Genomic DNA, 14,328 nt, shown 5'->3' with positions numbered 1-14,328 from the left:
AATAAATGACGTTTATAGTGAATGCCCCTATAAATTGTCTTATATTTACGATTTAGTTTTAATCCAAATGATGCGTGCTAAGTGAGCGAACATCAATAAAGATCACACAAAAGTGAGCTCTCTCCCACCCTCCCTCCCATTAAGTAACTTGTGCATTGTTTTACTTACTTCTTTTTGACATATCCGACCGAAACTACAAACTTTCCAGTCTGTGAGAAAGGTATATTCACTCGACAAGATCGCGCATCTGCGCCGCCGTGCGCTCAATCCACTCAGCGTGATTTGCTTACCAGCTGGCGCAAATCAGCTATACAGGCATTAATACTGAATGTTTTATATTTATTGCATACATATACTTCGTAGACATCTTTAATCTCTAATAACTCCATTCTGCTGTCGGTGTTTCTTTGTCTGAATATTTATCACATGCTGTGTGGTATCGGCGTTTGGTATCGGGGCATTTTAACGAGTATGAGTACAGGAGCTCAGTATCGGGCCCGATACCTATACCAGTATCGGTGCATCCCTACCTAAAAGTTTTCAAAATGGAATGGATGTTTAGCATCCATTTTACCATCTTTTTTTTTTTTGGGGGGGCGGGGGATTGTTCACGTAGCACAAGAAAGGAGCCTGGCATGTTTACTATGCATACCTGGCCTCGTAACTGCAAGATGCAATCTCTGCCATAGAAAGGGCAGCCAGGTCCAAATCCACTCCATTACTGGGAACTTCATCACATTGTGGAGATGGGGTCATCTCAAGATCCCCATCTGTTTTCTCTAAAGCAGAAAGAACAATGGTCTCCTAAATTCAAACTTTAAAAAAAGTATAATAAATTCATTCTAGACTTCAAGCAAAATTTAACCAACATCTTTCTTCTAGAATCTGGGTTTACCTTTTCGGTACTGATTCTGTTTCCTCTGGTAGTACTGAAACTCGAGCTGAGGATTTGCACCAGGTCGCTGTGCAACACGGCCTGGACCGCGGTTACTTGTCACCGCAACCGGTTTCCCTGGAGTACAGATTGACCATCAGTAAAGCTCAGTTTATCAGGTGCTATCAAAGTCAACAAGCTGCAACAAGAGACTTCAGCACTTCCCTCCAATTCACTGAAATGTACCTTTGAGATCTGGTCGGTGTCTGATCCCCACGGACACAAAGAAGCAGTCCATATCCACATGAAGAATGCAGGACTGACGCACCTGAGGAGCAGCCATTAAGGAACCTGGGCCAAATAGAAAGAAACATTTTTTGTTTTGTTTTTGGCAAAACGCTGCACCACAAAGACACTTGGCTTCTTAACAACATAAATACACAAACATAAACCACAACGACAAAACACCTGAACTGCAGTTAGCTTTGAGCTTCTTCAGTTTCTCTTTTCCAGAGAAAACAGCTCCTCCTGCAGCTCGACTCCTGCTCTGAAGGCCGTTGACATACTCTGAGAACTCATTCCGCCACGTAGAAATATGATGCAGCCTTGAGTGAGAAAAGAACTCGGATATGATTCCAGCCTCTGCTCCCTGGCCCGACCTTCCTGGCTGATTACTAGAGTCTGCAAGTGTGGAGGAGTTAGGGGTCATGTGATAGCTCCCATTTAGTCGAACTCTTGTCTGATCGTGCAGATTCCCCTTTTGAGGAGCAGCTGAAGTTCCTGGTTTAGATGTTGGTTTCGGATGGAGGTCCTTTTGCATATTGTGAAGACCAGGCTGCTTTGCAGGACTGGCAGTGGATATTAAGGACCTCTGATGGGAATTTGCTTTTGACCCAGCAGAAGAGCAGCTGGACTCCTCCCTATCCCTGCTTTCAGTCTGTGGGAGGTGAGACTGATGGGACCCTGTGTCAACAACATGAAGCTGAAGTTCTGCAAAAGAGTCCTGAGGCTTTAAGGCACCATTCACAGGGTGTACATAACCGTTAGTTAACAAAGTGTCTTGTGAGCCTCTTGGCAAAAGGGCACAGGCGTTGTCATAATCATCATCATCTCCATCATGAATTCCATTAACTCTAGGCCTCTCTGCATCCTCCTCAGAGATTATACTACAGGAACCATTTCTGCCAGACAAAAGAAGAGAGGACAAGAAGATATGATATTAAATAATTACCCAAATGTTTTTATTTAAGTATTCATGAGGGATGTAAAAACTTGGCCTTGGAGCAGTCTTATCTGACCAGCAGGCTGATAACTATAAATTGAATAGTTCCTGTATTTTCCTATTTTCCTGGCGGATAACTGATAAATGGATGATATTAAAATTCTTTACTATTTTATTGTTTATTCTGTACTATTTTATATATATATATATACAAAAAAACTAAATGAATTTAGGATTCACAACATTAACATAATATACTGTGTGGATGGATGGATATTCGTTTTTAGATTTCCTAAAGATTACATTTAACAGTGTTATTAAATTATTAGTGTTTTTGAAGACTGTTACATCACAGCAAACATAACCTAAATGTAAAAATTGTGGAAATCAAAATGTGCAGTCAAATATCCAATATCAGCCAATGTACAACCAAAAATGGATGATATGATCAAGTTAAAATTTTAAAAACAAATAAAATGTATTTGTTGTGTTACAAGTCATATCTCGGATCTTAAAGCAGTAGAATGTTTTCTTTCTTTTAAACACATGCAGCATTTGACACTCACGTGTGCCAATGGATCCCTGTTAATAAAGCATACTCACAATCTGACATCTAGCTGATGATTGCTTCGCTCAGTGAAGTTAGCTTTGTGGTTAGCGTGAGTGGATTTGAGAACTTCTTTAGAGAGGGTTTGAGTGTGGCTGGGCTGAGGCTTGATGCTGTCTGACTCGGGGTGGTTTAGACTTGGTTTGGATGGTTCATGGCTGGATGATGGATCCTGCTTTCCTCGTGCACAAACACTGGTAAAGTTCAAGCCTTTTTGCTTCGTATAGAGCTGATACTGGACGTACGAAAGTTGATGGCCTGCTTTTATACTGCACAAAAGCAAATAATAAAAAAAAAAATTAGTATTCGTATTAATATAGTGCTCCTATAACCTGCAAAGTGTACACAAACACACACACCTGTCTGTGATCCACTCTGGCCGCACTACTTTCTCTCCCTTGAGCTCTTGTATTTTTCTGTTGGGCAGGTTGGTGGCAATGATATGTGTGGTTTTGGAGCGAGTGTAATAGAGATGGAACTGTCCACCATGCAGCATCATCAGCCTGCGCAGCTCATCTGCACTGGGATCTAAACACAAATAAACACAAAACAAGATACGTGACACGTTCGGCCATGGTGCTCAGATGGGAAACACAGGCTCGAGTCCAGCCAGCAACATTTCCTCAGGATCATTCAACTTCATTTTTCCAATTAATTTAGCATATTCTTGTATATAAAAATACATAAACAATAATACTGTTATTGATTATGAGTATTATTAATATTAATGAAAAAGGTCATTAATAAAATAACAATAATAATGATAATATCTCTATAAAAACATGTAGTATTAATTTTCTTATTAAATGTTAGTATTAACATTAATAATTATTAAAAAAACAAATAATAAAAATAATTGTTAATGATAATAATGATGATGATGATGCTCAAATGATCTCAATTCAGGAAGAAAGTTTGTTTTCCTGTTCACATTTGTTATCAGAGCACAAGTGGGTGGCGAGGATGCTGGGAGAGATCTGACCTGTGTATCCATTGACGTAGATAGCCACACCGCTGAAGATATAGGAGGACGTTCCATCTTTCTGCTTCTCTCTCGGGGCGTCCTTCTGAAACTGCTCCTCAAGCTTAGAGATTTTTGCAGCCATGTAACCGCCCTAAAAAATTCAACAAACAAAACTGTGATGTTAATTTGACTTAAAATCCCAATAAAAAAAATCCCATTCACATCAACACAACCTCATAAGATCAAGTAATAAGGCAAAACACAAAGCACACACTGACCAAGCACACTTATAGCATAAAAAAACTATAAAAAACATTTTACCCTGTAAAAATGAACAGACTGCAATATAGATACGCGCACAAAGAAAAACGTGCAGCGTCTGGCTGACAAGCGTTTGATTACGCCTCAGACATTCAATGAGACTGGAGGTGCAAGTCTGCCCTGCTGGCACGGCGACTCTCAGTCTCCATGGCAACGGATGGAACGCTGGGATTCAGGAGTTGAGACTGAACCAATAAACACTCACACACACAAAAATACTCCACAATACTCACTCGCTCCACCTGTACTGACAGGAAATTCCCTTGAACCTAATTAATATAACCTGAGATATGAAAACACACAAGGCCTGAAGGCAACGACTGTGCTGTGTTTAATTCAACTAAAAAATTCTGCACAAAACAATTGTCATCCTGTACATGCACTGGCAAGATTCGCTTTCACATGAGATCCAGGGTCTGTTATTACGTCTGCAAATTACTACATTATTAACTGAAAATCAACAAATTATACAAACTCCACCCCTTCGGTTCCCAAATTTGGTGGCAACACATTATGATTGTCATATTATAGGGAAATATCGTGAAATGAAGACAGAAGCTCTTGGAGTTGTTTATACTAGTGTGGTTCTGCTAATGCCTGAGGAACACGAGGACATTGAAGTCTATCAAATCTCTCGCCGTGCTCGGACTGTGGCGGCAGAGTAGAGGTGCTGGTCACTAGTGAGGAAAATTGAGATTACTCACTGGTGTAATACAAATGAAAACCTGTCTAGACTTCAGCAGTAACACACATCAGCTCTCACATGAAGGGGAATGTTTGACTGGTAGAGAGGCAGTCAATGGTTATGAGGGAATTTAAGGACAAGTTAAAATAATAGCAAAAATAATAATTTACAGTGTTTACAGGGGCAGCCTGGAAAAATAACACAGCACGTCAGAGGACGACTCAACTGTGAATAAAACAGCTGCTGAGCCTTCCTGTTTTCAATAATAAACACATTTCATAATAAAGAACAACAGACTCTTACCCGTCCACCCCACCCATCATCTTCACTGGCTTTCTTTCTCCATCCATCTCGACTCATACTGAGGGACCTGAAAGACAACAATTTAATGGAATGAGTCAAAAACTAAAAGCGTGAGTGACAGAAAATGAACAAAAATGAGAACAAAATATGCACATCTTTTCTCTTCCTCACTTACATGCATTTACAGACTAGGGAAGGGAGAGAGCTACTGTACATACAAGTGCTACTGCTTTAATTAGCAGGCAGATGAGTGACTTCTTTAATAAAGAAAATGAAATGCATCTGAAATGCTGAATCCTAAGCGGAGAACAAGTCTAATCAACTTTATTTGTATAATGCTTTTCACAATACACATTGTTTCAAAGCAGCGTTACAAAAAATCATGACGTTAAATGTTTATAATATCTTAATATCTTCATCCTTTACAGTTGCACGTAGCAGATTAGAGCCAGGTGATAATATAGTTCACATTTTTCAATGATATAAACAATCAAGCAGCAGAATTTTGCAAAGTGAAGTCAGAGTGAAGCACAATCCTCTAAATTCCACCTCATATTACCTAACATCATACTAAAAGAAATTGTACGCATCCGGCAGACATTTATCCAATTCGACTTACACTGCATTCAAGACTTTGCACTGCAACTTTGAAAAAAAGAGGTCAAAGGTAAGCACGTGATCAACATTTTATTTTCTCTTACTGCATACCTTATAAGAGCACAGGTCATCTGTACAACCTGTTCCAGTCATTTACTTTTATTCTTGACAAATGAATATATAAGACCTCTCAATTCACTCTCTCCATTTTTGCCTCTGTGGTACAGATACACCCAAACAATGCATCCCCAAAAGTAAAAGGGAAGTCATTCTCATCTCTGTAGCACGTGAGGAGCAGAGCAAGGCAGAACAACACTATTAGGGAAGAATCCTGTTTCCTCCCTCCTTCATACAAAAATCACATACACAATCTCATTCTCCACAGGAAGCTGTATTGAGCGCATCTTCATGCATATGGTGCAAAAACAACGCTTCTAATCGGCCTTGTCTAAATACACACCTCCTCTCCACTCAAAAAAAACAAAACAAAAAAACAGCGTCCATCTCAGTCTTTCTTGCTCGGTTTCTTCATTCAACACAAACACACAGTGTTACAACAGTTTTAAACACTAGGCTGGCTCTACATGAGCAGCTAGGCTAACTTTATCATCAGCCTGGTCACTTCAGATATTTGGAGTAGCACAGTCTCAGTGTTACAAAGTAAATCTCTTCATTAAAAGGGGTAGTGATGAATGATCGATGAAACCTAAACTAAAAGAGTGACATACCAGTGTTATTTATTGACACATGCTGGATTATTTCTCGTTATGTTACATATTTAATAGTCATGTTGTGATATATGATACATTTTAACCCGCTACTAGGTATACTGGACTGAATTGAACTATGGCAGCTCAGGGAATCAGAAAACATCCGATTATTTTACCCTATATTACACTAAAATATGCAACAGATACCTACTTCATTAGGCCAGTTAAGACAGTTGACTGTTTTTATGTCAATAAAAACAACAGTCCAAAAAAAAAAAAAGTTTTTTAATCATAAAAAATATTACTTTTACAGCTGAAAACAGCACCTTAAATCAGCCTTTTTGTGGTCTCACAGCCTGTCCAACCTTGTATTCAAATGATTTAGCCAGCTGGTCTCACTGCTTGACTAACTGAAAAGTGTTCAAAACTCCTCTAAAACCAGCAACCGAGAATGGCAAACTGGTTTAAGTCGTTTTTAACCAGGGATGATTGAGGGAGGCTTTGAAAGAGTTGGCAAATGGTCAGATCCACGTTTACTGAACTGTCAACAAGCAACAATATCGTATATATCAGAAATAAAAATAAAAGACAGTAACAAAGCCATACGTGATAGCTTCCTAATACGAATTATACTGAATATTGGGTTTACTTAGCTTTAGTTTAACACATCGGCCAACACATGGGACATGCCTGACCATGTGAATGACCACTGAACTGTCTCGGCTAGAAGAAAATACTGTGCTGCAAATTTGGGAAACCGAAATTCGATATAGACGATAAGTTAGTGGGGCAGTTGTTGATAGAGACAGTGATCAGATACAGAGGAGACTAACAAGGCAAGTGACATTTCATGCATAATAAACTGGATTCCCATCAACCTTTTGAACAATGTTGCAGAAGTGCAACACAGCAGCACACATCAGATCGATTAGTTCAATACAAAACAACACAACTGTAGCGTCACTCTGCGTGTGATGCGCGGTTTCTTTTTAAAACGAAACCTCTGAAAACTGAAATTGTTGCTCACCAATTATCCCCCTTCTTTACAGATGTATTTTGTTCAAACCAAAGCGCCTTTGTTTCCGCTCTTGGGTTGCGTCCACCCCTTTTGCGTCAGATTTGAAAGATTACTAACAGAGACTTGGTGCATGCTGGGCTCTGTCCATATAAACATGCTCCCGCGACTGCACGATTCGCCCCTTTTACCATTCACTCGTATCTCTATTGCTAGCCGCTTGCTCACTGTCGCCTCTGCCAGATTTTCTGCTTGTTTTCCGCGTAAATCCCTCCTCCTCCTCCTCCTCCTCTCCCTCCTCTCGGCCGGGGTCACACAGCGCTAGCCCTGTCTGTATCTCGCAGCACCCTCAAGCGGTCTGTTAGTCTCTCTACACTTGACGCAGCGCGCAGTTTAGCTTTGAATTTTAATCACGTCGTATGACGTCACCCCGAAATGTTCCAATGGCGACGCTTGGCTCGTGTATATTAATTAGGTCGTGACGTTTTCGCCGGGTAACGTTCCAATGGCAAGGTCTGACTTATGAATATTAATAAGCGAACCTTAGTAGGATTCCGGATTCCGGATTCATGAATTCGCCTCGGACAGTGTTGAATTTAGCATTTCATTGTGATCGAGATCAATGACAATCTTTCATGGAGGATGTGAGGAAGTCGTTTTTACACCCCAAAGATCCACTTTTGTTGAGGTTAATCCGAATCTGAAAACGGTCTATGCTAGTCTGGCACATAATGCTCTGTGTCCCCAGGTAACGTTAACCTGTGGAGCTCAGACACAGAGATTGCCTTATGAAACGTCTATTTATAGCTCTATTTATGCTAGTCTTTATGGCAGAATATATTACAAAATATGTTACTTTACCATGTTTTGTCGCCAATTATTCATTTAGTGTGGAGGGGGTTCGTTTAAAAGACGTTTTATAGCCGTCCAAACACATGCCTGATGTCTAGGCTAAAACAAAACTGAATTTGGGCTGTCAGAGAAAATGTAATAGACGCCTAACCATAGCCCAAGAATAGAGTAGTCATCAAAAAGACAGTTTATGAATGACTACATTCAGTGCATTCGGAAAGTATTCACAGCGCTTCACTTTTTCCCAATTTTGTTATGTTACAGCCTTATTCCAAAAGCGATTAAATTCATTATTTTCCTCAAAATTCTACAAACAATACCTCATAATGACAACGTGAAAGAGGTTTGTTTGAAATCTTTGCAAATTTATTTAAAAAACGGGAAATAAATCACATGTACATAAGTATTCACAGCCTTTGCCATGACACTCAAAATTGAGCTCAGGGGAATCCTGTTTCCACTGATCATCCTTGAGATGTTTCTGCAACTTGACTGGAGTCCACCTGCAGGTGGTAAATTCAGTTGATTGGACATGATTTGGAAAAGCACACACCTGTCTAAGGTCCCACTGTTAACAGGGCATGTCAGAGCACAAGCCATGAAGTCCAAGGAATTGTCTGTAGACCTCCGAGATAGGATTGTATTGAGGCACAGATCTTGGGAAGGGTAAAAAATGTCTGCTGCATTGAAGGTTCTCAGAAGCATGTAGTCTCTGTTACTCTTAGTGGAAGAAGTTTGAAACAACAAGGACTCTTCCTAGAGCTGGCCTCCTGGCCAAACTGAGCGATTGATGGAGAAGGGCTTTGGTTAGACTGGTGACCAAGAACCTGATGGTAACTGTAGTTGAGCTCAATGATCATATGTGGAAATAGGAGAAACCTAGAAGGACAAACATCACTGCAACACTCCACTGATCCGGTCTTTATGGCGATGTGGCCAAACTCAATCCTCTCCTCCGTGAAGACACATGGAAATACACATGAAATTAGCAAAAAAGCACCTAAAGAACCCTCAGATTGTGAGAAACAAGATTCTCTGGTCTGATGAACCTCAATTCCAAGCATCATGTTTGAAGGAAACCAGGCACTGCTCATCACCTTCACAATACCATACGTACAGTAAAGTGTGGTAGCAGCCTCATGCTGAGGGGCTGTTTTTCAGCGGCAGGGACTCGTCAGAGTAAAAAAACTCAACACGGCAAAATCACCTTAATGAAAACCCAGTCCAGAGCATTCAGAACCTCAGACTGGGCAGAAGGTTCATCTTCCAACAGGACAACAACCCTAAGCACACAGCCAAGATAACAAAGGAGTGGCTACGGGACAACTGTGAATGTCCTTGAGACTTGAAGCCGATTGAACATCTCTATAGCGAGATCTGAAAATGGCTGTGCGCCAACGCTCCCCATCCAATCTGATGGAGCTTGAGAACTGCCCAAAAATAGGTGTGCCAAGCTTGTAGCATCATAATCAAAAAGACTTGTGGCTGTAATTGGTGCCAAAGGTGCTTCAGCAAAGTATTGAGCAAAGGCTGTGAGTACAAGTATACATAAAAAAAATGATGATTATTATTATTTTTTTAATTTGCAAAGATTTCAAACAAGCTACTTTCAATTTGTCATTAAGGGGTATTGTTTGTAGAATTGAGGAAAAAAATTAATTTCATCCATTTTGGATGTAACAACAAAATGTGGAAAAAGTGAAGTGATGTGAATACTTTCCAGATGCACTGCATACACATCTAATAGACAACAAAATAATGGCTAAAAGATTATTTTTACTCCAATATAACAGGTTCTCATGAATGGCAATCCATCCAAACAAATATCCAAACTAGGACTGGGCAATATGGAGTTTAAGACATATCAATATATTTTCCAAAGCAATATAGATTGAGACTATATCATATAGCATGAGTCACATTAAAATAAATGTATTAGCCAGTTATTTAAAAAAAAAAAAAAGATATAGGCCTATATTGTGTATTACTGTTACGACCCTCCTTTGGTTGTTAAGCGTCTAGGGCAGTGGTTCTCAACCGGTAGGAGAGTGCTGTACTTTCAGCATCAACTTTCGGTTTGCCCCACCACTCACTTCAGGCTAGAGCCCTGCACGGGCCTCAAATACATGACGTTCAGGCCCTAGCCCGGCCCTTGTCCGACAGCTTATCAGAATTACCGGCCCGAGCCCGTCTTTTTTTTTCCCCTTCTCCCAAAACAGCTTATAGGCTACTACTGTTTCAGCTATATTAAAATAGTTCAGTTTTGTATGTAATGGCAAAGTGATTATATTTCGTTTCGTTTTTTTTAAGTTAATTTAGAAAAACGTTTGGAGCATTTTTTGGTCGTTAAATATAAGTTTTTGTTTTTTAAAGTAACGACCAAGCGACCAGTGGCAGACGGTGAGCTGATCATAGCTCAATTCAGCTGCGCTGACGGCACGCTCGCTCTGCTGGACACTAAACACCGTCGAGCAGCACGGTCTCATGTTGTTTCCACCAGCGCGGCAAATTATATATATTTTTTCATCACTAATTGATGGATGTCTAAAATATAAAAATACGTCAAGTCACGCTTCCGTGCGCGTCTTACAGACTGCAACTTACAATCGCAACTTCATTGTGCTGTTACTCCTTTCGCCGAATTTCACAAAATTGGTCAGCTCCTGACAGCATCAGGTGTTTTATTAATGGGGAGTATAATTATTTATTTATTTCAATGAATGTAATCGATTAGATATCATAATATTTAGGCTATAATAATCTATTATGAATCTGGTTGGTTTGTATTGGTGACATAATATGCAAATGATATGCGTGCGGCCCGCGAGACTGCACTTGGACCATAGCGGCCCAGTGGAAAAAAAGGTTGAGAACCACTGGTCTAGGGACTGAGAAGGGGAACATTGGACCAGTTCTGACCATTACCAGCTTCACACTCGGTGTGTGAATGAACGTGGATTCTCACTGGTATCGGTACTGAATACTGAAATTTTGGTACCGTGACAACACTAAAAGTAACTAATAAGACTGGAGACTAAATCAAGCAAACTTGTTTTATTATTGAAGACCGTGACAGTCATTTACACAAGACAAAAAGAGAATAGGTATGTATATAAAAATTAAGGAAAGAATTATTTACAAAATAATCCTAGACACACCGGCAGCTTTACAATGTTGGAATGCTTTACTGAACAAATTCAGAGTTACAGGATTAGTTTCGAGTTGACAGAACTAAACTACTCCAATCTGGCTTTGTTGGTACCATGATGCTGATCACAACTTTCTTTGTCAACTCGGGCTTTGATCCTGAGTTTGTGGATTGTGTGGAGTTTATGTGTGACATCAGTGGCGAACAGGCAATCACATGCCTTGCATCAGAGCAAGTGTGATTCACTTCTCGCGAGAGAGCCAGCGAAATTCAAAACTCTTATGCTAAAGGTTAAGAGACTGAAGAATATGAGGAATTTACACTGAAGAAAGTACTTGTCCATGAAAGAGGACAAATAAAAGAAATGAAACTTGTGAAGATAATATATAGCGATAGAGACTCGAAAATGTAAGGTCACGTAATCATTTTTAAAGCATTATCTATTGATTCTACAGCGTATTTATATTACATATGATCTGTATATATTATTGTTCATTTACAATAAATCCTTTATAATAATTGTTAAACTAAAATTGCTTGTATGTAATGGATTAATAATAATATAAATCATATAATATTTATATAAATCATTTAAAATAATTATAATTAAAGCCAGAATTTATTTTTTTAACTATATAGTGACCTTTAATTTGGAGGAAAAGAAACTGGGGGAGTGACTTTTTTTCGTCAGACATGTGTCACTTTGCTCCCATCAGTTTGAGATCTCTTACCCAGAACATAACCTGCCTGGGGGCCTGTACCATGAAGCCGGATTAGCTGGCTAGCCAGGTAAATTTCAGATTAGTTTGCACCAATCCTGGGTTTTAGGTACCATGAAAGTGACTAGGCTTTTAGCAGCGTTCATTGCCACAGTAACTTACACTCCACAGCTAACCTGCTCCAGGGTTCACTCTTTTGTGAACTGACTGATAGTGTTTATAAATTATGGTCACTTGGGTAAACAATTACATGAAAGCCCATTTCTGCCTCATTAAAAAAATTTGCTTCGGTAAATCTTAACTATAGAATAAATGAGATAATTCTGAGGTAAATAGAAATTATGAGATATTAATAATTAAATTATGATTACTAATTACTACTTAAAATTACTAATTACAATTATGACATTACAATTAATTTTGACTTATGTAATAACTGACTTTTTATTTCATAATTTCTACTTTTAATGTCATAACTATGATTTACCATGACATGATTTTTGTGGCAGAAATGGCCCATATACAATAATATTTTAATTGTTTATAAATTATGCCCAATAATCAAATTTCAACTGAAGCTAGAGCTATCGAAGTGTGTGTAAACCAGCTTTTCTAAATTATTTTGACATTTTTCCACTATCAAACTGTAATGTCTTGCTCCATGTTTCTCTGCTGCTATACCAGTGCTTCCCAACCCTAGTTCTGCCATACCCCAGCACTGCACAGGTTTGTTTCTTTTAGCTGTCTCACCCATTTCTCAACTAAGGAGCTGATGTGCAGCCCATTGAGGGTACTGCAGGATCAGAATTGGGATCCACTGTGCTGTACTATGGGCTAGTAATTAATGGGTAGTCACATCACTTCATCATCTCTTTAAACACAGTTTGTCGTCATTGTACATTTGTCACATTTTCCTCTTAGATGCTGAATCTAAACAAATATTGAGATAATGTGAACGTTTCTGGAACTGTACAGCTCACATGAATGTTTAATGAGGTAAGTTTATGATTGGTTGTCTGTTGCTAAACATCTCTGGCACAACATCTTCATTCCTTTGTCACTGCAGTTCAGAGTTAACCTCACACAAGCAGTGCTAGCCCTGTTCTGAACCATATCTTTCATAACCCAGGGTTAAAGGTGCTGCCAACTAACAGTTGCTTTACCAAGGGCCAAAAGTCTTTTCAACCCAGGGTTTAAGATGTTAAACCAGAATTAAGTGTAGGCTGAAAAGCTTTATAGTACCATTACTTTGTCATCCAGTTATTTTGTGCATTTAGTTTCAAGTTGTTTAATGAAGAAACTCTCACTTTATTATGTTTTCAAGGTATATGATTTAAGCTCACCTAAATGAATATAGGCTTTATATTCTGTATTGGTCTTGTTTGTTATGACCTCAAGCAAACATTAACTTTCCCTGGGTTATCTATACTCAACAAGTCAACTTTTGAAATCGTTTTGTCATATTTGACAGCAGTTACCAATGAAAACTGGGAGAGCTCATAACTGAAGCTATTATTATTATTATTATTATTTTTAACAAATCTGGTGTTCCAGTTATCAGCTAACGTACAATATTAAAATATAGGTGATGCAGACAGATTTCCAATAGATGGCAGTATTGTTCTATAACTGACTTCTTATGCGGGCAATACTGTACATTCCTCAATAGAAAGAGAGTGATGTGATTAAGATCAGAGGTCCTCCACTTTTTATTTATATTTTCACTTAACAAAATATATGCAGTATATGCGTGAAAGCAACAAAATATAAACAAATAAAAATAAAGAATTGATAAACAGAATATTTTAATTTATAATACATTAAAATACAAATCCCAACATCCCAAGATAATTGTGGTCTATTTGTCATTTGTGTTTTACAAAGCGTTTTATAGATTTTAATAAAAAATTAATAGCGATTAGAACGAAGCAGTGGTGTTTCTAGCCTTTCATCAGTACTGGGGCACAAGTCCTCCCCCCTACTCTTTACTCATACAATTATGGATATAAATTGTCTTTACCTACAGTAAAGAGTTGTTCACAACTTGCATGCACAATAAAGAGCTGCTTTATCACTGACAAATGATAGAAGACATTTGCAAGTTCTGTTACTATTTCTGAGAGAAACCATTGCAAACTCTCTGTGCATGAGAGAACCCTTTGAATAAGCCAACCTAAATCAAGCACCGTTTCAGACCTTTTTGTGAACCCGTTTGAATGATTAGATCAAAAGAGTGATTCTAAACAGCTGAAACCACACGACATGACTGCTGAAATATTATTAGGGAAAACGTTTCTCAGGTCGGTCTATG

At 38.7% G+C, this 14,328-nt stretch overlaps 1 protein-coding gene across 1 annotated transcript in view; it reads right to left on the bottom strand.

The window, feature by feature from the left end:
- rev1 (REV1 DNA directed polymerase) overlaps positions 1-7,570 on the bottom strand; it is a 17,999-nt gene extending 10,429 nt beyond the window's left edge. The window contains exons 1-9 of the mRNA XM_016446746.1: positions 7,311-7,570; positions 4,977-5,043; positions 3,686-3,818; positions 3,063-3,231; positions 2,700-2,972; positions 1,343-2,055; positions 1,121-1,225; positions 896-1,012; positions 653-779 (exon numbers count right to left, since the gene is read on the bottom strand). Of these exons, the coding sequence (XP_016302232.1) occupies positions 653-779; positions 896-1,012; positions 1,121-1,225; positions 1,343-2,055; positions 2,700-2,972; positions 3,063-3,231; positions 3,686-3,818; positions 4,977-5,033 (1,694 nt within the window). The 5' untranslated portion in view covers positions 5,034-5,043; positions 7,311-7,570. The remainder of the gene's footprint in view (positions 1-652; positions 780-895; positions 1,013-1,120; positions 1,226-1,342; positions 2,056-2,699; positions 2,973-3,062; positions 3,232-3,685; positions 3,819-4,976; positions 5,044-7,310) is intronic.
- Between the last annotated feature and the right edge of the window lie 6,758 nt (positions 7,571-14,328).

This window comes from Sinocyclocheilus anshuiensis, unplaced genomic scaffold (assembly GCF_001515605.1).
Source record: "Sinocyclocheilus anshuiensis isolate Anshui unplaced genomic scaffold, SAMN03320099.WGS_v1.1 scaffold263, whole genome shotgun sequence".
NCBI lineage: Eukaryota > Metazoa > Chordata > Actinopteri > Cypriniformes > Cyprinidae > Sinocyclocheilus > Sinocyclocheilus anshuiensis.
Note: the sequence above shows the minus strand (reverse complement) of the source record. Positions and strands in the feature narration are given on the sequence as shown.